We start from the raw sequence: 23,594 nt of genomic DNA, 5'->3' as shown, positions 1-23,594 counted from the left end.
CCCTCCCTCCTCCCCCTCCCCAAGACAAACAGGACGAGTTTCAGAAAAGTTCATTCATGGCAGGTTGAACATTCCCATCTGGAAAACAATGGAATGTGAAGCTGCTACCGCTGGGATAGCAAGTCATTTAAAACATTGTAGAAATGTTATCTAAAAAGAGCTCTTTTCACGTACAATTTTGATAATTCAGGTTAAGTTAGAAGGGCATCCAAAAGCAGTTTGAACTTTTTTTTTTTATTATTATTATTTTTAGGTTAATAATAGTACAAAAAACATTTGCTCAGTTTGAGCCAAATAGTGTAACATTTATCATAAATGCACTCTTTTCTCCTTAAAGACAATACCTGTGGCTCTTCTGAAAAAATAAAACCACTGGGGAGGTTTGATCAGAAGCACAGGGAGTTATACTTTTCTCTCAGGCACTGAGAGTGAAATGTGGATTGGGCCAAAAGGGGCTGCTCACCGACAGCCAGAAGCATTTCATTCAGAAATGTTATGATACAAAAAAGGGGCCTTTTATCTGCAGCGTCACATCCGAGCGCCGTCGCCGTGCGGACATCGCGGTCCTGCTAACGTTTTGATTAAAACTCTTAAAAAAAAAAAACACCGGCACCCGCTAACTTTGAAGGCTTGAAATGATTATTATTGAATCCCAAATATTAAAATAACTGTAAAGTAGTAATATCGCTAAGTCAAAGTCAAAATATTCTGCTTTCCTTCTACGGTAGAGTAAATGTGGTACGCTCTAGTAATGTTCTGCGATACGGTAACTGCTCTAAGCTTTAAGCATTTGTGCTGCTGTATTTCATTTATACCAAACTACAACGATACCTGATTAAACACTGCGGATCGACTACCACTGCTCTAGTCAGACTGGAAAAGGACTCGTTCCCTCAATGCCTTCTCTCTCTCTCTCAACTGGCCAAAGGGCCCCGGCTTTGAATTCGGAGAGAGGAAGAGTGTGCACACACACACACACACATACACATACACACACCGCCCCCGGTGTGCGCAATAAGGCAGGTTTGTTTTTATTTTGCTGTTTTCTTAACAGCTAACCCTGATTTCGAGAGGACCCAGGATTACCCTTTCTACAAGAAAAAATCTGTGTTCAGTTATTTGGAAAGGATCCGCCGGCCCAGCCTCACTGGCAGCCAGCAGCAAAACTGGAAACGCCCGGAACTCTACGTTTCCAGCCGAGACTTTTATTAGAACTAACCATAAATACCCGAAATAGCTTCTGTACAAAAAAAGCTGAGTACTCAACAGGCTCTCGTCTTACTTGATTACAAAGTATTGAATAACGACAGCAAATAAAATGGCAACCACTGCGAATCCGCAGAGGAGAACGATGGCGATGAACCGCTCTTCGCGTAACGTCTTCTTCGTCTCCGCCAGCTCCGTCGTCAGGTCAGCAGAGGGGGGGACCAGCTCTTGTTTCTGAGATGAGAACACTGTACTGGGACTGTAAGGTCCATACAGTTCCTGGGATCCAGCAGAGTCCTGGGACTGGCGGCCTGCGCAGACTCTGATGCGATATTCACAGTTTGTCTGCAAGCTCGTGAGACGGAAGGACGTCTCTGGTCCCTTGTACACCTGGGCAGGAGGAGGAGGAGGAGGAGAGAACCATTCACATGGGATTCATCTCTGAAACACTACATTTATACTTTCCATTCTGCTTTGGAGCAGAACGTTCAGCCTGGAGAAAAAGGAGGCTGAGAGGAGACCACCTCGCTCTCTACAACTCACACAGAATCACAGAATCTTAGTGGTTGGAAGGGACCTCTGAGATCATCAAGTCCAACCACAAAAAAAAAAAAAAACCCAAAAAAACCCCCAAAAACCCCACCCCACACCAAACGCCCACCAAAAACACCACACCCACCAACTAAACCCCACACTCAACACCTCACCATAAACCAATAACCTTGGGCACTAGAGCATGCCCTGAAGAGCCATGTCTATACGTTTCATAAATCCCTCCAGGGATGGTGACTCCACCACCTCCCTGGGCAGGCTGTTCCAGGGCCTGACCACTCTCTCAGTAAAGTAGCTCTTTCTAATATCTAATCTAAATCTCCCCTGCCCCAACTTCAGACCATTTCCTCTGGTCTTGTCGTTCGTCCTTTGGGAGAAGAGGCCAACACCTGCCTCTGAAAGGAGGGTGTAGTGAGTGAGGGTTGGTCTCTTCTCCCAAGGAACAAGCAACAGGACAAGAGGAAACTGCCTCAAGTTGTACCAGGGGAGGTTTAGGATGGGTATTAGGAAGAATTTCATCACCAAAAGGGTTATCAAGCACTGGAACAGGCTGCCCAGGGAAGTGCTGGAGTTCCCATTCCTGGAGGTATCTAAGGACAAGCAGATGTGGTGCTGAGGGACGTGGTTTGGTGGTAACTTGTCAGTGTGAGGTTAACACTTGGATTTCATGATCTTAGCAGTCTCTTCCCACCAAAACAATTTATGAATCAAAGAGCCAAGGGAAATGCTGGGAGAAGAGGATAAACCAGCATTAACCCACTTCCAGACAACCAGTTCTCCCAGTGACTCTCAAGCTGCCTTCACAGTCGTTGGTTTTACAGAACAAGCAAAGGGTCAACAGGGATCTGAATCTCTGTGGTCCTCAATCTGGGGCAACCTTTGATGCCGTGAAGAGGCAGGACCCCACACTGGAACCTGTCCCCATCCGTCACAAACTCCTCACAGAGAGGAACCGACTGAGACCTAGAACTCATGGTAAAACAAGGCCCTTGCCCAAATGAGATGTAATCCTGCCAGCAGCAGCATCAAAATTAAATCCAACCTTCAAATAGAGACAACTTTTATTTTCCCCAGTCATTTTTCAAAGCAAAATAACCCTCAAGTTCGTTATGTTAAGTAAGAGGTACCTGATCAAACTCTCTCCCAGCAGCAAGCTGAAGGATGTAAACAATGGAATCCCCTTTCATCGGCTGTAAAGGTTCCCATGTGATTTCATAAGTGTTTTCTTCCAGCTGATTTGCTTTGGGTGCTGGAAAAGAGCAATTGTTGGCATTAAAAAAAAATAAATAAATAAGAGAACAATGGTCTCTACGCGTGTTCTTGTTTTTTCAATTGGAAAAAAAAATGTCTAAAATCACCAATTATTACAGCGACTCATTTTCACAGTTAATGTAGCAAATGGGCACTGAGTTTCAGTGACAAGAAGGAAGTTTTCTGACTCTGGCTTGAAGTAGCTTTGCTTTTGTTCGGGTTCCTTTTAAAGTGTTCCAGTTCTAACACCAGAGACTGGGCAGCGTCAATCTAAAAGCTGAAGGTCTTTCCACTATATCTGTTAACAAGGTAGGGGGATCTGTCCTTCTTAGAGGCAAATAATTTTAAGCAATTAAGATTTGTTTCATTCTACTTTCTTTTTCTTTGCTACATTTCATGGCAAACTTAAAAACGATCATTTGTAGGTTACACTTGTCTTTGTTTCCAAGCTGACAAGATGCGCTTTTCATGTGTCAATGCTTGTAGAGATGAGGAATCCCTTCCAAATCACTAGAGAAAACACATTTTATATCTGGGTAACTCCACAAACTGAAATTACTCGTTACAAACACGGTTGAGTCAACTGATTTTCCTGTGGGTAATTAGCATTCTGATCTTCAGATGACTTTCTCTAATAGCGATCTTTAATGTTCCTATTAGAAAGCAAAGATCAGAGGAATTATTTGTGTCCTTATTTGCCCACACGCTGTCCTAACTTCTCTCAAATGATGGATAAGCCTGTAAAATGACTTTCAGCTGAAAACCTGGTACGTAAATGCCCCCTGGAGGTTTCCAGCACGGCGTGAGCTCACCTTTAAGAGATGCGGGTGGAGACTTAGTTGTAGTGAAAGCGTAAACTTCAGAAAACTCTCCCTCTCCAGCATCGTTATACGCCTGGATTTTAAAATAGTATGTAGTGGATTCACTGAGTCGCTGCACCTTGTATGTATGACAAGGACCATTATAAACAGTAACAAACCTGGAAGAAAACCACAGAATCCATACAAATTCGAGTTACTCGGCAATCACAAATTTCTATGGCAGTATCATCAGTGGAACACTTTCATATTTAACTTAAGCACAAAAAGAAGTAGCAGTACATTCCTGGTGCTCCAGCTTTCTACATACATAGAATCATAGAATTATTGAGGTTGGAAGAGACCCTTGGGATCATCGAGTCCAACCATCTACCCTACAGACACGATGACCCTCAAGCAGTTTGAACCGGAGGAAGTTTGAGGCCCCACCTCGAGGGCTGTGTCCAGTTTTGGGCCCTTTACCACAAAAAAAGACATTGAAGGGCTGGAGTGGATCCAGAGAAAAGCAATGGAGCTGGCGAGGGGTCTGGAGAATAAGTCTGATGAGGAGAGGCTGAGGGAGCTGGGGGTGTTCAGCCTGGAGAAAAGGAGGCTGAGGGGAGACCTTATTGCTCTCTCCAACTCCCTGAAAGGAGGGGGTAGAGAGATGGGGGTCGGTCTCTTCTCCCAAGGAACAGGTGATGGGACAAGAGGAAATGGCCTCAAGTTGCACCAGGGGAGGTTCAGATTGGAGATTAGGAACAATTCTTACACTGAAAGGGTTATGAAGCCTTGGAATGGGCTGCTCAGGGAAGGGGCTGAGGCACCATCCCTGGAGGGATTTGAAATAGTTGACATAGTGCTTAGAGACATGGGTTAGTGATGGCTTTTATCAGAGTTGGGTTGATGGTTGGACTGGATGATCTTAAAGGTCCCTTCCAACCCAGACAATTCTGAGATTCTATGATTGTCATCAGCAGTTCACGATGTGCATTAAATCAGCCACACACACCGTTCATACTGGTGGGAATCTTCATTTCCATTCACAAAGCATTCATTCAACCTGTCCAGGCACTGAGCTACAGCCACACACAGGCTATCACCAAAACGACCACCAAACTCTTGATTTGAATCAGGAGAATAACCCTTGTCATTAGGTAGGTAAGTTCCAATTTCAAATTAAAGACCAGCTATCAAATGCGTGTTTCTTATACTCAAACTGGGCTTCATTTTAGAATTTCCAAAAATTAAAAATAACCGGCAACATAGGAAGATGCTGAGATGTTACTTTACTGTTTAAATTTAAATTAAACTTAAGTTACTATTTAAATAGTATTTACTGTTTACAAGTAAATACCAGTGCAACAGCTATTGACAGCAGTTCTGGTGTAAAGCCAGGACAAAAAATGCAAAGCAAGGGGCAAACTTTGGGTTGCCCAGATGACTTATTAGTGCAGACAGAGGGGAGAATACTTAAAATGTCTTAAAAACTTGGTACAAAGTTGTAGAGCAACCACGTCCTTAAGGTTCTGCTGATCTTACCTGCCAAACCTGTCCTCCATCTGCAAGTTGAATTGTGTCGGGTTGGTAATTAAAGCTCTGCTGGGACCTTCACCCCATTTCAGTTTAAGGCTCTGGTAGCTGAAGACCACACATTCGAGATGAGGAGGGTCAGGAGGTAGTGGTTTCGTTTTGGCTTTAATGGAATGACTGAAAGGACCAACCCCCAAGCTGTTTATGGCCTGTATTCGAATTCTAGGAGGGCAAGAAGAGCAGCTTTATGGTTAATTTACTGAGTTACCAAAAAAAAATGCTGGGTAATAAAGCAAGAGTTAAAATTTGTAAAGAATATAACCACAAACAATAAAGCAATTAAAATGCAGTTAGAAATTAACTATAAAAATACCTGACTTCAAAACAGGTCAACATAATTACATTGTTTTCAGCATAATGAAGCCTCGGTGTTTCTCAGCATTGTTCAGGTTTATTCTGTTCAGTGAACACGTGCCCAGGTCCCCCACGTTCCCCCCCCACGGACCCTGAGGATCCACAACCTCAACCTGGGCTCTACCCGAGCGACACGACACAGGAACAGCTAATTCTGTTCTCATTTGTGCATTCACCCTCTTCTGGGGAGATCCTGACCATCCCATCACATGCATTGCTTCTGAATAAACAATTCTAAGCCCAGAAAACCTGGTATAAAGCCTTGGCTACAAGACAGGATGTTAATCGTAATTCTTGCTGCTAAAACATAGACTCATAGAATCACAGAATTGCCCAGGCCGGAAGGGACCTCCAAAGGTCATCTAGTCCGACCCCCCCGCAGTCAGCAGGGACACCCCCAACTAGACCAGGTTGCCCAGGGCCTCATCGAGCCTCTCCTTGAATATCTCCAGGGAAGGGGCCTCAACCACCTCCCTGGGCAACCTGTTCCAGTGCTCCACCACCCTCACAGTGAAGAACCCCCTCCTCATCTCCAATCTAAATCTGTTCCCCTCCAGCTTGAAGCCATTTCCCCTCGTCCTGTCACTGCAGGCCTTTCTAAACAGGTTCTCCCCAGCCTTCCTGTAGCCCCCTTCAGGTACTGGAAGGCCGCTATTAGGTCTCCCCGGAGCCTCCTCTTCTCCAGGCTGAACAACCCCAGCTCCCTCAGCCTGTCCTCGTAGCAGAGGTGCTCCATCCCCCTGATCATCCTTGTGGCCCTCCTCTGGACCCTCTCCATCAGGTCCATGTCCTTCTTATACTGAGGGCTCCAGACCTGCACACAAGACTCCAGGTGAGTTATCACCAGAGCAGAGTAAAGTGGCAGAATCCCCTCTCTGGACCTGCTGGCAATGCTTCTTTTGATGCAGCCCAGGATGGGATTGGCCTTCTGGGCTGCAGCTGCCCACTGCCTGCTCATGTCCAGCTTCTCATCCACCAGAACCCCCAAGTCCCTTTCCTCAGGGTTTAATTCTGGATATGACAATTTTATTTTGGTTTTCTTCAGAGCTGCCGAGTGAAATAGGCAAATAGCCTGCAAACCAATTAAAAAACCTGCTCTAAATTTTTAACACATCGAAGCTATTGGCTGAAAGTCCTACAACCGTGGTTTCAAAATAAAATGATTCATTATTACCTGTAGAGAGTGTCAGGCAGCAGATTCTCCAGAACGTGGCTCGTATTTCTTCCAACAGTTACCAGCTGCTTTTCTCCGTATTCGATGTTGTAGCCGGTGATCTCTGCCCCGTGACAGCAGGGCTCTTCCCACTGGATGGCAAGGCACGTGGATAAAGGAAGAGACGTCTCCATTTGATCTTCTTCAAGTAAATGCAGCACCGTCACCGCCGCGGGCACCGCCGCGGGGGTTGTCACCACCCCAGTCTCACCAAACAACCCAATGCCAGCCACATTCACAGCCTGAAAAAACAGACCACGTACCATTTACTGAATCTATGTTTTTTTTTTCTAACCAGTCACAACTCTCACGCGTCCTTTTGAGTGTTATTAAAAGCAATCTGCAAGAAAACAGAGAATCTCCCAAATAAAATGTAAATAGGGCAAAATGTCTATTTAAATACGTTAGATGTAAAGCTCTTTTCTAAATATATATAAAATTAGGAGGGACCAGGGGAGAAGGGAAGTATTTTTACCAATTATCTTCAATATTGCATTAGAAGGGAGTCCTTAGACCTCTTTCTAGTCCCTAAAGGAGCTACAGGAGCGATGGGGAGGGACTCTTGATCAGGGAGTGGAGTGACAGGACGAGGGGTAATGGTTTTAAACTGAAAGAGGGGAGATTTAGATTAGATACTAGACAGAAATTCTTTACAGTGAGGTTGGTGAGAGCCTGGCCCAGGTTGCCCAGAGAAGCTGTGGCTGCCCCATCCCTGGAGGGGTTCAAGGCCAGGTTGGAAGGGGCTTGGAGCAACCTGGGCTGGTGGGAGGTGTCCCTGCCCAGGGCAGGGGGGTTGGAACTGGATGGGCTTTAAGGTCCCTTCCAACCCAAACCATTCTACGGTTCTAGGTGACAGTACACAATTTTTTTCATTTCCAGCTGAAGTGTTTTTTTTCCCAAACTGCATGTACTTGCTTCATTTGCTTAGTAACACACAAGAAAGGGCTTTTCATACCTGTACTCTGCAATAATAGGTGGTTGCAGGCGTGAGACCTTTCACTTCATAGCTCTGGCAGGAGCCCGTGTAAATGATGTGCATCGACCCTTCCGCCTGCCCCCACTCCAGCCGGTACTCGCTGATTTCTGCGCCGTTGCACGCAGGACTCTGGGGGTTTAAATGATAAATTTCCCTTCAGCTCTGGCACATACACACACCATAATTGGGATTTCTCATTATGCTGAACAGATATTGGAAGAGCAACACTGGGGCAGAAACCTGAGGTCTTTTCCACAAAACCAAGGGCATGATTTTAAGTTCAGCTCGTTAAAAGGTTTACATCTCAACACATGGATATAACAAAAACACAGCTCAGACCAGAATTTTGAGTAACTCACCATCTCTTACCACTTGGATGAATTAAATATATTATATACTAGTTACTATACCATTAGGAGGATTAAACGTCACCCAGTTTCTTCAGTTAAGGTGGAAATTCACAGCTGGCAAAAAACTTACAAACCCAACGTATGCATCTATCGAGAAATGTGCTTAAAATATTCCACCTCTATATTTTTTTGTTTCTTCCATCTCTGTGTATCACACACGCATCACTACAACTCTAAAAGCCAAATATGAATCTATGTGTTACTGAAAAAAACACATTAAAACCTACCTCCCATGAAACTACAGCGCAAGTTGCACTTTTACAAGTTATCAGGGGTTTGCAGCATTGGTCGGGGGGGCCCGGAGCAGTGGAGATCTCTGCTTTGTCAGAGGGGGGGCCAAACTGCAAGAAAACACAAACTACATGAATTCAGGTCCAGCAGCAGAGCAAACACTGACACGTGAGTGTATGAGCTGAAGAAAACAAATTATTTTTAACCCAATAGAGAAATAACTAGGAGGGTTTGGTGCTTGGTTTCTCAGACTGTTTACAATTCCTTTCAGGTAGCTACTTTATGACCTGGCCCTGTGCCCACAGTGTATCTGGGACCCTCCCACTGCTGTGCTTTTTAAATCCTCCTTCCTCTCTAGTCAGGATCTGGCTTCCAGAAACAGCCAGGTACTGTTTCAGACAGACTTTTTATGCCACATGCCCCTCTCCACACAGTACTATTCCCAGGCCACCAACCTGCAAAGTCTACACTAGTTGTAAAACACGAGGCAATTTCTAAAGGCACAAACTTTCAGTGGCTACTCCCAACCAGAAAAGTAGGGTTCACACTGCAGAGAAATACTAAAAGTAGTAATCGAATGTCTAGAACTAACTTTGGACCAATTACCTTGGGTATTGAGGGTAAACCAGGAAACAAAAAGAACTACAATACCCAGGGAACATCCCCTTAATCAGGGACATTCAGTCCTTCCTTCAGTCTTAATTTATTGAGTCTTCTTTAAATAATTTTTTTTTATCCCCTAAGAAATTTTGCTCCTTCAACAGAACTCCGACAGAACACAGAAGCTACAAAATACCATCAGGCTTTGAGACAAGAATATCATTACTACCTCTTGTGTAAAAAAAAAAAAAAAAAAAAAAAAAAAAAAAAATATGGATCTCGTTAAGTGCAGTGGTTACCCCAACTTTATTTGCTGCTCGTATCCAGAAGCAATACGTTCTCCCTGGAAGCAGATTGTTTACTACATGTTCAGATGCTGGACCCTGATACACTTGTCTGCGTTCCTCCTGCTCCGAGGCTGCCATCTCTACAATGTATTCTGTGATGTCGGAGCCTCCATCTACAGACGGGGGGGCTGTGAAATAAAAAAAAGAATTTGATTTCACTTTTTCCCTTTAAACAGTTTCTAATTAGCCTTCTCAAGCTAAAAGTTGAATCAGATTAATTGTCAGAGTGCAGGGTTTTATCAAGTATCTGAGCAGAAACGCTTTATGAAGCTGGATTTTTCCCCCCAACAGATATAGTTGGATTAGTTTAAGATGTGCTTCATCAGGTTTTTTTCACATATTTTCAACACATTTCCTTAAAAAAAAAACAACCCAATGTATCTTCATTACTTTTTTATTATCTCCTTTGCTGAGATAAAAATAAGAAGAGGAGGGTTAATTTTTAAATTGCCAAATGTATGTCAGTTCTGAGGCAGTCAGGAAGCTTTCTCACTGGAAGACATTTATGTCTGCTTAAGTCTCCCTGTATGGTGGCACATGGCGTCACTAAATGAGATGCTTAGCAAGCTTTGGTCTTCTTAAAATAAAAAAAAGTAAAAAAATACAACTAAGGACGTGGACCACGTCTATATATTTTAATTTTTTTTTTTCCTCCTGTCGAGTTCTACAGATTTTTCATTTTTGTTCTGCCATTTGAAAGCAGACAAATATTTGGCTGGGAAGCAGCGGCGCTTACCCCACTGCAGAGTGATTTCCTTGGGCTTAGCTCTGCCCCCCAGGCAGGGAGCGAGGCAGGGGCCAGGGGGAACAGCCGACGTCGTCACGGTCGTAACATCAGAAGCCTGGCAGAAACACAGGGTGGTTTAGAGTGGAAACACAAAACCAGTATTGAACAGAAATGGAAATGCTTTTCTGAAGCAAAGTGACTCTCCTTTTTCTTACCTGGCTTTCACCCCCTTTACTGACACAATAAACCCTCATTCTGTAGGAAGTGCCAGGCTTCAGGTGGTCACACACGTGTTCCCTCTGGGACCCGCTGTAGATGGTGTCCCATTTACTCCCTGAGGGAAAACAAAAGGAAAATACTTCACACTACAAAAATTTTTGCAAAAAATCAACCTTGAAAATTCTCTCGTGCGATTACTAATTAAGAGTTAATCCAGCCACAGAATCCAAGTTGAATAATCAATTATGCAAAGAACATGTGCAACACAATATACATGTGTGGAAATGGAACAGCAATTGCTGGAGCAACGAGTGGTGAATTAGCACCCTGAATTAGTACTTAATTAGTACTCACCAACTGATGCTTCTGAGATTTCCAAAAAGTATTTAGAAATGTCTGCTCCTCCATTATCTTTAGGGGGGTCTGAAAGAAATCAACACCTTAAAATAAATTCTAGAAGATTTTAAAGCAATGCATTACGTCGTAATTAGCTTTTTCAGAGAACATATTCATTCACTGGAGAACATATTCAAGTAGAAAACTCAATTCAAACAGAAACCAGCATACTTAGATAATAGCAAAATATTTTATAGAACAACAGTTTTTTTTCTATTACTAATATGATTATACCAGGAAGAAGAGAAACTAGGAAAATACTGCCTATTTCAGGTATAACCTCTTATTTTTTTAGAACATGTGAAAATTACTTAAACATCAGAGTAAATTTAGAGGCCACTAAGGCTGCTACAACAGCACTGACTGCTTCTCTGAAATGAATGAAGAAAAACATTTCTTTTGTAGTACAGCCCCAAACCAGACCAAGTTGCAATTTTCTGGTAATGCCGAGTATTTCTCCTGCCATAGCAACATCTGCGGAGACAAATAATTAGCTGAGTACCAGGACAGGTTGGGGGTGACCTGCTGGAGAGCAGCTCTGAGGAGAAAGACCTGGGAGTCCTGGTGGCCAACAGGATGCCCATGAGCCAGCAATGGGCCCTTGTGGCCAAGAAGGCCAATGGCATCCTGGGGGGCATCAAGAAGAGTGTGAGCAGCAGGTGGAGGGAGGTCATCCTGCCCCTCTACTCTGCCCTGGGGAGGCCCCATCTGGAGCACTGGGACCAGTACTGGACTCCCCAGTTCAAGGAGGACAGGGAACTGCTGGAGAGGGGACAGCAGAGGGCTATGAAGATGATGAGGGGCCTGGAGCATCTCTCCAATGAGGAAAGGCTGAGGGACTTGGGTCTTTTCAGTCTAGAGAAGAGAAAGCTGAGGGGGGATCTGATCAATATCTATAAATACTTAAAAAGAGGGTGTCAAGAGGATGGGGCCAGGCTTTTCTCAGTGGTGCCCAGTGACAGGACAAGAGGGAACAGGCACAAACTCGAACATAAAAGTTCCATCTAAACATGAGGAGGAACTTCTTCACTTTGAGGGTGGCAGAGCCCTGGAAGAGGCTGCCCAGGGAGGTGGTGGAGTCTCCTTCTCTGGAGACATTCAAACCCCGCCTGGACACGTTCCTGTGCAACCTGCTCTGTGTGGACCTGCTTTGGCAGTGGGTTGGACTGGATGATCTCCAGAGGTCCCTTCCAAGCCCTGTATCATTCTGTGAGCTCGTGTGGCCACACGGACAGCAGCAGGGCTCAAACACGGCGTTAAGGAAAGGGAACCCACCCCACGCAACCTTCACGCTGTGCGAATGGATCTTGCCCTTGACAGCAGGTTTACTGGGTGCTCCTGGTTTGTCAGGGTTGGTGCTGTGTTCCACCACCTCACTGGGACTGCTTTTTCCTTCGCTGTTGTAGGCAAAGAGCTGTTTCAGGAATGAACGGAATATAAAAAAAAAAATGATTAATTTGACGACAAGTCATAGCCTGCCAATTTATAAAGTTTGTCCATGAAAAAAAAATAACAAAAAAAAACAAGCCCCCAAAAGACAACAGAATCAAGTAGTGCAAAAAGATCTCATTTGTATTATGATTCCACTAAAATCTATTGTAACAACAAAAGTACTGCAGATAATTTTCTGCTGTCTCCATAGAGAGTGTCTTAGATACATGAAAACATTAAAACTCCAGAAACGCATACAGTCATCATTAAATTAGAAACAAAACATAGTACAAACCCTAAACTTGTAGGATGTACTCCTCCTAAGATTTCTTAAAGTGCACGAGAGCTCATCTCCATTGTACTGTGGTTGGAAACCGTAACCCTGCAAAGAGGGAAAATAAGAACAAACAGCATCACTAATTTTCCACAGTAAAACAAAAAACAGATCAGATCGATCGCCTTTTTTTTTTTAAGCTTGAACTTCATCTTTTTATTTCATGAACACATGCAATACTTGCCAACTACTGCAGTATATGCAGGATTTTATTCTGCAGGATTGCAATACCACGTATCAAACTTTTACACTTAGAACAAACCCAAGCACTTACAGAACCTTCTTCTTCCATGTCCAAACTGTAAGTGAGAGAGTCATCTGAAGACACCCCGTTGGGTGGGCTCCACTTCACCGACAGCCAGGTCACTCCTGCTTCAACGAGCACCGGGGGGGACGGGGCTGGGGGGACAATTCCTGCTGTGTAATATGTCACCGTCTCACTGAATCCACTGGAAAAATATTAAAAAATATATATATATTAACAACAGCCGGCATAGTTGATGAGAAAATAAGTGACATGATACACCATGTTCATTACCTCATTCCGATATCATTTTTAGCAGCTAATCTGAGTGAATATTTTGTAGATGGAGAGAGTTTGGTGAGTTTATACTGCTTCAGGTGCCCATAGTAGCACTCTTTGAAGGGTCCATTCTTCCCCTTTAAAAAAAAAGTAAGAACAACCTGAGTCACTCCTTGAGTCATTTTTTACATGGAGACTGTACGCTCCCTGCTAAGGTCAACTTCTTCACTCTAAATTTTCCTAAATTTAATTTCACTAATTTAATAGTATTAATTAAAATATATATATATAAAAATCACTAAGCCTAAAGGACGTAAAAAGCTAATGTCATCATGGCCATACCGAGTACACTGAGAGTAATCCTGAGCATTCTTGATAATAAAACCCCTCTTTGATTGAGATACCTATTTTTTGGCACTGTGATTTGACAAAATGGCAATAAATGACTGCAATTGAAAACAAAAACGTTTTTTAATCACTTTGGAACACAATCCAGTGCGGAGTTCAAAAGCTGAGTGGTGTTTGTGAGAGCTACTGAAGATACAAGCCAAAGGTTCGCTCATTTAAACAGAGCGTAGGAATTAACGATGCTTTGAATGACAAGAGCCAAATGAGGGAGTTTACACTAAGATTGTCTACTTGAACTGCTGAAATATTACTCGTTTGATTCAGCTGTTTAATTGGCTTGTCCCTTTAAAACTGTCTGGACAGTTGCACTGAAAATAGCCCATGTACCTAAGCAAAAGGTATTTTTAAGTATAATTGGTCTACAGATGTCATTACGATATTTTTTTCCACTAGAAAAGGTCTTACCTCATCCCATTCTAAAAGAAAATTAGTTATTTTGGAACCATTGTCATTTGAGGACTGAAAATAAAGAGACAATGAAAAAAGTTAAAATCAAATGGTTGTACTTTTTAAAATATTTTTGCACATTAAAAAAACCAGATTTTAACAATTGAATATAATATACTCCAACCGCCTTTTAAAACAAAATATTTAGTGTAGAGCTGAAAGGAATGTGCAGCAGGGACCCAGAACTGCCCTCCTCTTCCACAGACACATCATCTGAAATTCTGCTGTGGGCACAGACACACGTACTCAGTGAAGTGAGTTAAAATAGCTCAAAGCAGCTGTTTCAGCTGGTTTAATTCCCCATTCCTGATGGCTCCCCAGGCTGCTATACTACCTCTAATAATTCTGATAGTTTGGAATATGAACTTATTAATAGTTTTATGAATAATGCAAATTATATTCCTCGAGCTTTTTTCCTTGTGTCCTTGCACTGTGTGTTCACCAACTGCCTGAGCAACATAAGCATTCAGGTAACATTAATTGGGAACTTCCTTCAAAGTACAGATTATACAAATAATTTAACTAAATAAATTCATGTATCTATAAACTTTTCCAGGTATAAGCATAGTCATAAGAACTTGAAAAGACAAGAAAACACAGTTACCAACAAGTCTTTGCAGATACTGTATATACTCAAAATCAGGTTAAAAAAACCTGAATCTACAAACCAGGCAAAGAAATTTGATTTGGATGGGTCAGAATAATTATAAGAACTCTGAATTCTTAAGTTAGGTCATATCCATTTATCATCCAGGAACCCTGAGAGTAAATATAACTTGCTCTATCCTTTCCTACGCTGCTGGTTCCAAAGAGAACTCCAGCACACCGAAGGCGTGTGTAAGAAACCAGCTAAATGTTGAAAGAAAGAGGAACAACCAACCATGATTTCATTTATCGGTCTTAACCGAGCAACTTAAAAGCCAACACCTAAAGTACACACTAAATTATTGCCAAAGGTAATTTAAACACACCATATACATGGACTTCTTACCTTCCACTGCAAACTCAGGCTGTTTTTGGTTCTGTTAATTAGCTTCGGTGCAGCTGGACAGTCTGGCTCACAACTTTCCGTAGTAAAACTCACTAATTCTGAAATGGATTCCTTTATGGAACTGCTGGTTGCTGAAACTCTGTACAAAGGACAATTAACTATGTTATTATTGCATTAGCACCTGAAAATTTAAGGGAAGAGCTGTCAGCTTTAAAAATGCATTTAATCACAAGGAGTGGATGCAGCAACAAGACCAGCTGCTCGTGTTATAAGCGTCCAATCATTCTCCTTTCAGATCATTAATTCTAAAAAACAGTTTACATTTCAGAGAAACAAGAAAACAGTCAAGATGGTAGAGAAGAAAACAAGGGGACATTTTTATAAAATTAGAAGATAAGTGGGAATTTCAACAGCAATAGCAATGTTCGTAGCTATGACATTTTATGCAGAATACTCCTCCAGTTGTTTGTGATCTCAACTTTTCATGAAACCACTGTAATTTTGTAATTAACAGATCAACAAAAGCATTAAGTATTTCATTGACAGAAACATACCTGGCATGATAATCAGTCGCTGGTCTGAGATCAGGAAGTGTGATTGTCAATTCTTCCCCACTGTGAAAAGGTAAAAAATAATGAGTTACAGCTCTTCCTTACACCGTAAAGGATAAAAGCTTATCGAAAAGCAAAACCATGTAGCGCACATTTAATTTTCAAGTTTTCCATTGTCCATGTAACTCTTTAGTGATATTACTTAAAATTTATTTCCCGTGATGTAGGTAGGTCTGCAAGTCAACAAACAGCTCCTGATAGAGAGATTGCTGATTGGTTAATGTTTTTAAACATCGGTATTGCGCTTAAATGAAGAAACTAAACTTACACATAGACAGATTTAAATTTTCCATTTTTACCACTGTTGGATATTGCTACTTCAAATGTAAATGCTGCTGGACTATGACTATGGCTCTCTCCATTCTGTGAACTAACTGGGAGATTCCAGGACAGAACGGCTGATCTTGCTTGTATATCAGAAACCTATTAAAAGCATAAATAATGCAAGTAAGTTTGCTTTCTGTAATAAAAGGTATATTAGTCAATAACATGGTGTCGCTAGTTTGCCTATGAAGTTCCTCACTGGAGGAGTTCTTTACCTTTGTAGTGGAAATATCAAGTCATTTTTTGAATTGATATTGTTTCCTCTTTTCATTTCAAAAAAAATATCGTATTACAGGATTTCCCTTCAAACACTAAACAAACTTCGAGACACACGACAGTGTCTCAGTGTCTGAAGAGAAAGCTCCTGTTTCACCTGCACTGTTCACATCACTCATTTGGAGCAAAATGTCCCATTTGGAGTCTCCAACCCTGACACCAGATCTCTACTCAGGCACAGTCAGACGGTCGAACTCTCAAACTCCATTACAACTCTCTCACTGCATCTTAATATTTAACCACTAAGATTTATGATAGCACAAGGCTCTGATTTTTAAGTGCTCACAATGAATTTTTTTTTTTTGCTGCTTAATTCCCATATTCCAAATTTTCTCTGACAAAGTCAGCACGGCCTTCTGCTGGCATTAAGTAGAAGCAGCAATGAAAAAATACTACTCTTATAAAAAAAAGAATAGCTAGAAAGCTGGAGTGAAAGAATATAACCCATGCTGACTGTGTAGATGATGCAAAGAAGATGCTCAAGATCAAAAATATCTGTGCAGTTTTAGCCTTTAGACATTTAAATGAACACCACCAGACTCCAACTTCCTAAATAAGTCTGCAAATACTCAAAACATTTGCTCCGATTTCTAAACATAACATAAAAAGATGATCTGTTTTTGTAAATTCTATTCCCAATATTCTTAAATCCTCTAAGCTGAACGAAGGATAGTTCAAGAGTGGATAGACTTCATCAGTTTAGCAGGGCCTTTGCAAGGTACTAGAGCTCTCTCATACACTGGAGAACTTCAGCAGTGGATATATATCGTGTTACAGACTGGGAAACTGAGTCAAACTGTTTCAGAAAGTTGAGAAAAAGTGGGTTTCTATAGCATGGTTGCCCTTTCCAAGCTATTAACTCTAACAACTAACATACATTTTCTCTATTAAAACAATAAACCATCAAGAAAAAAGAGATCAATAAGATGCATGTTATTTTATAGAAAGTGTATGCACAGAAAATAATGGTATTTTAAAGATGATACTTACAACTGGCTTCCCAATGCTCAAGTGAACATCACATTTCTTGGATTCTGTGTCAGATTCTGAAATTTTAAATACAAAACAGATTACCAAACCCCCCCAGGAGTAAACCAGTCTGTTATGAAAAGGCCACCACAAGATGGAGTTCGCCTCATTAAGAGTTTAACAATAGTACTTATTGTGCAAAGTTCATTTCCCCTGTTTGTTTTGGCTGCATGAGGGGTAGAAACATGAACTATCCAAAACTAACAGTGTTACAAAAACCCTTTTAGTACATCCTGCACAAAGGGTTTATTTTCCTAATCTGAGCATAAACGGGTTTTCTCTGACAACACAAAAACATTCCTCCAAAAACGAAAGGTGTTAAAAAAACGACAATAAGGTCTTATCTCTCTATTGTACGTGCTTTCCTTGAATTCCTATTGCAAAACACTTGGGCCAGGCATAACTTGGAAGGAGCCTGATCAAAACTGCACACTAAAAATACTTACTGGTAAAATGAATCCTATCTATACAACTGTCCACATCAAACAATTCAGGGTATTATTCTGCCTACAAATAAAACCTTATTTCCCCCCTCCCATTTGTATTAAGACAAATCTTTAATTAAGTATAATTCTCGCCCTTGAAATAAGTTGGATAAAAGCTTCCACCTCTTTTTACTTCCCAAGATACAAAGTCAGATTTCTTTTTTATTTCTCTAACCAAGGAGTTAAATACAACAGTGACACAGATGAGGAGTAGGACTTGCAGCCTGACCAGACCACCTAATTTAGGACATACACAAAGAAGATACTAAAAGATGCACAAATCATTTAAGGAATCACGAGAAGAAACTGCATTTCAGTGACACATGAATCAACATGAAAGACAAAGATATTGCACATGAGGTATTTTAGTGTGCAAGAGCCATAAGCTATTAAAAACGTCAAATTTAAGTAAAATAACGCACTGAACTGAAATGACAAGTGACCAAACAGCAGCCTGTAGAGATAGCTGCTCAAACCTTCCTGTTTCTTGAGGTTTTCAGTAACTCCTGGTAACCTGAAAAGTACCGCAAAGAATGACACCACCAGTTTTTTATGTAAGTACCCACAGGTCACCCTCACATGGAATACTGAGAAGGCCCAGGTCAGAAAAGGCAGAAGTACATAAATGGCTTAAAATTAAATCTTCCTGAAGACCTTAGTTTAGAAATCTCAAATGAACATTGACATTACTGTGATTTCTAGTGGAAAAAAATTCTAAACACAATGAAAATTATTTCAAGCTTTCTCTAATCCTGAATAGCCAAATAAATTTACAAATTCAGTTTTTTTCAGAAGCTATTTTGCAACTTATGGCATCTTCTGTTATAAAATAACTTGGATTATTATTTTTTTTTTTTACCCTTTTAATGGAACCTACCTCCCATCTCTGCATCTGGGCTGCCCTTTGTTTTTCCTGTCTGCTTCTGCTTTAGTGGTCCTCCTGCCCCTTGCTGTCCCTTCCCATTGCCATTCTGCATCGGTGCATTGGAAGAATTAACAACTTTATGGGGTGAAGATGGAGGGCTGTTAAGTTTATTGTTAGTGTGACCACTGGCTTGTCTGTCTTTTAGTCTTTTCTTCAGGTGTTCTTGCATTTTGAGACTTCTTTCATCTCGCTGAATGAAGTTTGTCCTTCCGTGTGTACGAGGTTCTACAAAGAAAGGAGAACTTAGTTAATTATTGAATACAATTTATTTGACACCTGAGAAATACACTGCAAGTTAAAACAATAACTACAGTAAAAGCAGAATTTGAAAATCCATGGAATTCCATTGGGTGTGCTTTGGCAGCCTGTGGATGATGCATGGAGTTTCCATTTTTCCTATTTAACCCATATCCAAATGGTTGATTTTTTTTTTCTTTTTTCTTATACATTGGTTTTGATCATTTGCTGAATTTAGGGGTTGGATTTTTTCTTCCTTTTTCTTTTTAAAATTTAATTCTTCAGGCCTTTCTCTTTTATTAGCTGCTCGAGATTATGCCTTACTGTCACCATTCTCCCCTGATCTAGCCATACAGTCACACTTTCAAAAAAAAGTGTAAGCAAATTTAGGACCCAAACTAACTTTTTAAAACATATCCTGGGTGCTACTGAGTATCTTATCCTGGACATAGCCAAAATATCTTAATTACTAATTTAAGCTTGAGAGGGAGAGAGATAGTGAATGGTCCTAATAAGGCTTAGAGCCTGGTTTAATTCAGCAGCAACCCCAGCCCTCCACTGAAGGATCACTTATTTTTTAAATACTGAGCAGATTTGCACTTCAGCCTCCAGCATGGCCTACTATATTTTTTGGTTTATGAATGTATTTTTATTTTCTTTCCAGTCATATTTGGATAAAAAAAAAAAGACATTTGTCTATCAAATTAAATGCATTTTCAAAATACTTCAAGGCAAAGCTGTGACAAAACACAGGGATTTTGGAGAGCTGAATTTTAGAAAAAGGTAGAAGCAATCACTGTGACATTTACAGTAACCAAAGTAAGGATCTATGAAAAATGTAATATTCATGGTATTAGAACACTTCTAAGTTACTGCTTCTGCATTTAACCCTTAAAAGGAGATTTAAACTCTATCCAGTGATAGTCTGCAACACGCAAGAGTGCCTTCAGACCAGGTTCCACGATACCTTATACACACCTATTTCAAGATACCCCATAAACACGCATAAGGCTCAGGAAGTCTAATAACTAGCACCAAAAAACCACCTAAACGTGTGAAAGACAGAACTCAGTTGTCTCAGTCTCGAGATGCTGTGTGGAAAAGCCTCCTTGTGTATTTAACCATCACCCGGGCTCTCACCTTGCTCCTGGAACACGTGTGGTGGTGGATGCTGGTGGATGAACTGTGGTGGCAGCTCTCCCGTGCCAGGAACCGGAGGGTACACTGGGTGAGGAGGGTGGGGAAGCAAAGCGTGGTGATGGTGCATGTAATGGGGTACGTGGGGAGGAGGAGGAGGAGGAGGAGGATGCATGGAAGGATGGAACTCAGCCGAGTGTGGCAATACCACCACCTTCCGAACTCCATTTTCTTCCACCACCTGTCAAGAAATGAAACATCAATACAAAAAAAACAATCTCGTAAATATTAGACATTGAATAAAGAATGATACCCGCAATCAAGACAGTCAGGGATACACCAAAATGAATTCCAGTGGAAACCCAGCAGAAGCTACTGGAAGAAACTGGAGATTGAGGCAGTCAGTTCCAAGCAGCTGAGCCTCACACACTGTGGTGCTAAGCAATCTATAATTCATGCATAATGTATATATTCTTCTAGTAAGTAAAGCGACTGTATGAGGGTGTAATTCCCAGTCTACTCGTATAGAATCATAGAATCACAGAATGGTTTGGGTTGGAAGGGACCTTAAAGATCATCTAGTTCCAACCCCCCTGCCATGGGCAGGGACACCTCCCACTAGACCAGTAATTAAGTCTAGAAGAGCTGCCATAGAACCACATCCCCAGTGACAGCACTACAGGACACACAGGTCACTGCGTGTCACCTCCTTTTGTGGGACACATCTGCGGACACATCCTTTGCCCGTGGCAAGTACAAAGAACTCCACATCAGCTCTGCTGTCTCCTGCTATGATCCAACTCAACTCAAACGTCAAAATATTTCACGTTCGCCACAGGCTAAGAGAATTCTGACAAGGAACCTGTCTGTGTGCTTGAATTCTAGGATAAAAAGATGCTCAGACAGCGTATATGTACCCACACTCCTCAACTGGCAACATACAGGCTCCTTCGGGATTCTAATTCTGCCATGAATATCTCAGTGTATTGCTTTTCCTGCAGTAAATTTAAGATACGTCAAGGTTTTATACAGTAACGCTTGCTCTAAATCTTAAAACTGAGAAGAGACTTTGGACAGAACACGGGTTTTAGAAGACAAGGTGAAAAAATAAGACCAGAATGGGATAGTGGGATTCACAACTAGATGTATTGAACAATGATGACACTGAAGGAAAACACTGCCCAGTTTAGTCTCATCTTTAAGACCCCCGGAACAGACAACCAGGTTTTCCAGGGTCCTTTCTCCAGGCAGGGCTCATGGTACAGAGAGGACATCTGCACTCATCTGTTCTCATTCCGTGGTTATGCTCCGTTTTGCTTATCTGAGGGATTAATTTTCAGCACCTCCAGTTCTGACGGGGTCAAAGGCTTCTGAATTGACCAGAGAAATCTCCTGGTCATATTCCAGTTTGTTTCTTCTGCCACAATACAGAAGTCCACTGCCATAAAGTTTAGGCTGTAATAAGAAGCCTGACTCAGAAGCAAGCTAGACTGTATTAAATCCTATTTAAAAGCAGACAACAAATCATTTTCTCCTTTGCACAAAAAATGAAAGAGGTACGAGCAATGCAATTGGAAAAAAAAAAAAAAAAAATAATCAATGATAGGAAAAATGTTCAATATTAAAGGCAAACTGACACTTCAAAATCAATCAAGTCTCCGTAGGAAAACCAGGCATTTGTCTTAGATTGGTTTAAAATTAGTCTGCAGTTTTATGCTTCCTTCCTCCTAAATCAGTCATCTCCTCCGAGTCGCATTTAAAAAAGCAAATCACAAATGCTATTAGGCAGGGCCTTGCAGTGCTTTAACATTAACAGAGATGGATCGTGTAGTCAGCAGAAAATATTATCCCTGGATGCAAGCGGGGAGCGCATTCCACCTGGAGGCTGGCATACCAAACTGAGAGGCAAAAAAAATAAATGTATTTTTATTGCAACCTCTAAAATTAATAATATAAAATAAAACCTGCTCTTAGAAGATTTCACCTTATTTACGCAGCCCGCTGTTATTAAAAATATACACAGTTTATATTTTCAGGCATTTAAAGAAAGCACTTACGCAAAAGCAGGCCATATGTTTTATCCTGTTAGTTTCTTCAAGATCCTCTCTTAAAGCATATTTAGTTTGGCTATAAGAAATCACTGCAGCATTTCCTAGTTGGCCAAGAAGGCATTACAGATGTTGAAATACCGCTTACGCCAAAAGTACATTTTGAAAAGCTCCTCAGCAAAAGACAGAGCAAACTAACAAGAAATTCTTCTTCTGAAGGAAAATAGAACGTGTCCGCTCACAAACTGCTACGACAGAGTCCAGCTGCGAGATGGCCTCAGAGTCAGCTGTATTATTAGCAAGTACTAACAGACTTTAAATAGAAGGGGAAAAAAAAATAAAAATGACAAGGAGAAGTCACTCCAGCCTAAGTTTACACTGAATACACTTTGTTCTAGAAACAACGTGGGGGGCTTTTTGGTTCATCAAGGGAACTAAACACACCACTTGAACCACATGACATTGCAGAATATTGTAACACACGCTATAACGTGTACAAGTCAAAAGCCAGAGCAAATTTTGATGGCTTTGTTAACTCTATTTGACATACATATTAAGCAAGAACACATGGCAGCTTTGGGTAGAAGGGATACATTAGTATATGAAGATTTTCACACGATTTTACAGCTGAAGATGCCATGTCCCCATTACCCACTACTGAATGACTTCACTTTACTTTGGCAGAAACCAACGTAATTATCTCTGGGCTCCTCCAGGCAGATTTGGGGACAGAAAGTTCAAGTCTCATCTACTGACAAGAACAGTACGATGAGCTCAAGCTCTGATTTAAAGTTGGTTTCAAATTTGTCTATCCCTGTCATAATGACCAAGGGGCAACAAAACAAAACTCATTTCATGTGACAGCAAACACAGAACAACCGCATTTTTCAGTTTGTCCAGCTCAGCATCTGCCAGTGCTTTGCACACTGTTTGTGCTGAAGACTCGACTTCATATTGATGCATGAATTATCTGGGGGATCTTTCCCCAGGGTCTGTGTGAAAGCACCTACTTATAACAGCAGAGGCAGCTGTACAGAAAAAGACAACTGCCAAGGGAACTCAAGAACATAGAGTTACAAGGTTTTACCCAGAAAACTCCTGATTTTGAACATCACTAGAAAATGAGAAACCTCACCCGTCTTGTTTAAAACTTTGTTTTTAATTACTCGCCTTTAAAAATGCATTAATTGAAAAGTAAATCAAACTGGAAAACTTCCAGTATCTCTGATAACAGTTCAAATGCCACGCACCTGCAGGTCTGACCTGCTACAGCTGAACGAGACAGAGGAGTGGAAAATCAAGGGGAGTGGAAAAGTAAAGCTGGGAGAGAAGCCCAGAGCCCTGCTCGTTCCATAGGCACATGTCACCAGCATTACCACTCCTCTCCACACTTCTGCCAGATCAGAGCTGGTAAAGAAAGAGGCATTGAAAATTTGATAAATAGAATTAGACTAGAATAGGAAAAATCTGAATTAAGAGAAGGTATTAAAGAGAAATATAAGGGGGGGGGGGGGGG

The 23,594-nt window shown here is 41.4% G+C and overlaps 2 protein-coding genes across 5 annotated transcripts in view; one reads left to right on the top strand and one right to left on the bottom strand.

The window, feature by feature from the left end:
* The window catches only part of LOC106895466 (growth hormone secretagogue receptor type 1-like), a 6,643-nt gene extending 5,431 nt beyond the window's left edge, over nt 1-1,212 (top strand). Inside the window, exon 4 of the mRNA XM_014954898.1 lies at nt 1,055-1,212. Coding sequence (XP_014810384.1) covers nt 1,055-1,212 — 158 coding nt within the window. The remainder of the gene's footprint in view (nt 1-1,054) is intronic.
* The window catches only part of LOC106895663 (fibronectin type-III domain-containing protein 3a-like), a 49,356-nt gene continuing 25,777 nt past the window's right edge, over nt 16-23,594 (bottom strand). For all 4 annotated transcript variants that reach the window (XM_014955210.1, XM_014955212.1, XM_014955214.1 and 1 more), the window contains exons 6-27: nt 20,034-20,271; nt 18,609-18,881; nt 17,208-17,263; nt 15,886-16,040; nt 15,561-15,620; nt 15,007-15,145; nt 13,974-14,027; nt 13,176-13,297; nt 12,912-13,086; nt 12,599-12,685; nt 12,148-12,286; nt 10,831-10,899; nt 10,473-10,591; nt 10,267-10,372; nt 9,483-9,658; nt 8,580-8,693; nt 7,922-8,071; nt 6,928-7,208; nt 5,349-5,561; nt 3,822-3,988; nt 2,886-3,007; nt 16-1,596 (exon numbers count right to left, since the gene is read on the bottom strand). In XM_014955210.1, the coding sequence (XP_014810696.1) occupies nt 1,279-1,596; nt 2,886-3,007; nt 3,822-3,988; nt 5,349-5,561; nt 6,928-7,208; nt 7,922-8,071; nt 8,580-8,693; nt 9,483-9,658; nt 10,267-10,372; nt 10,473-10,591; nt 10,831-10,899; nt 12,148-12,286; nt 12,599-12,685; nt 12,912-13,086; nt 13,176-13,297; nt 13,974-14,027; nt 15,007-15,145; nt 15,561-15,620; nt 15,886-16,040; nt 17,208-17,263; nt 18,609-18,881; nt 20,034-20,271 (3,333 nt within the window). In that variant the 3' untranslated portion in view covers nt 16-1,278. The remainder of the gene's footprint in view (nt 1,597-2,885; nt 3,008-3,821; nt 3,989-5,348; nt 5,562-6,927; nt 7,209-7,921; nt 8,072-8,579; nt 8,694-9,482; nt 9,659-10,266; nt 10,373-10,472; nt 10,592-10,830; nt 10,900-12,147; nt 12,287-12,598; nt 12,686-12,911; nt 13,087-13,175; nt 13,298-13,973; nt 14,028-15,006; nt 15,146-15,560; nt 15,621-15,885; nt 16,041-17,207; nt 17,264-18,608; nt 18,882-20,033; nt 20,272-23,594) is intronic.

The sequence above is a fragment of the Calidris pugnax genome, unplaced genomic scaffold (assembly GCF_001431845.1).
Source record: "Calidris pugnax isolate Ruff unplaced genomic scaffold, ASM143184v1 scaffold38, whole genome shotgun sequence".
In the NCBI taxonomy this organism is placed as follows: Eukaryota; Metazoa; Chordata; class Aves; order Charadriiformes; family Scolopacidae; genus Calidris; species Calidris pugnax.
The sequence above is the reverse complement of the archived record's forward strand: the minus strand, read 5'-3'. Positions and strand labels throughout refer to the sequence as shown.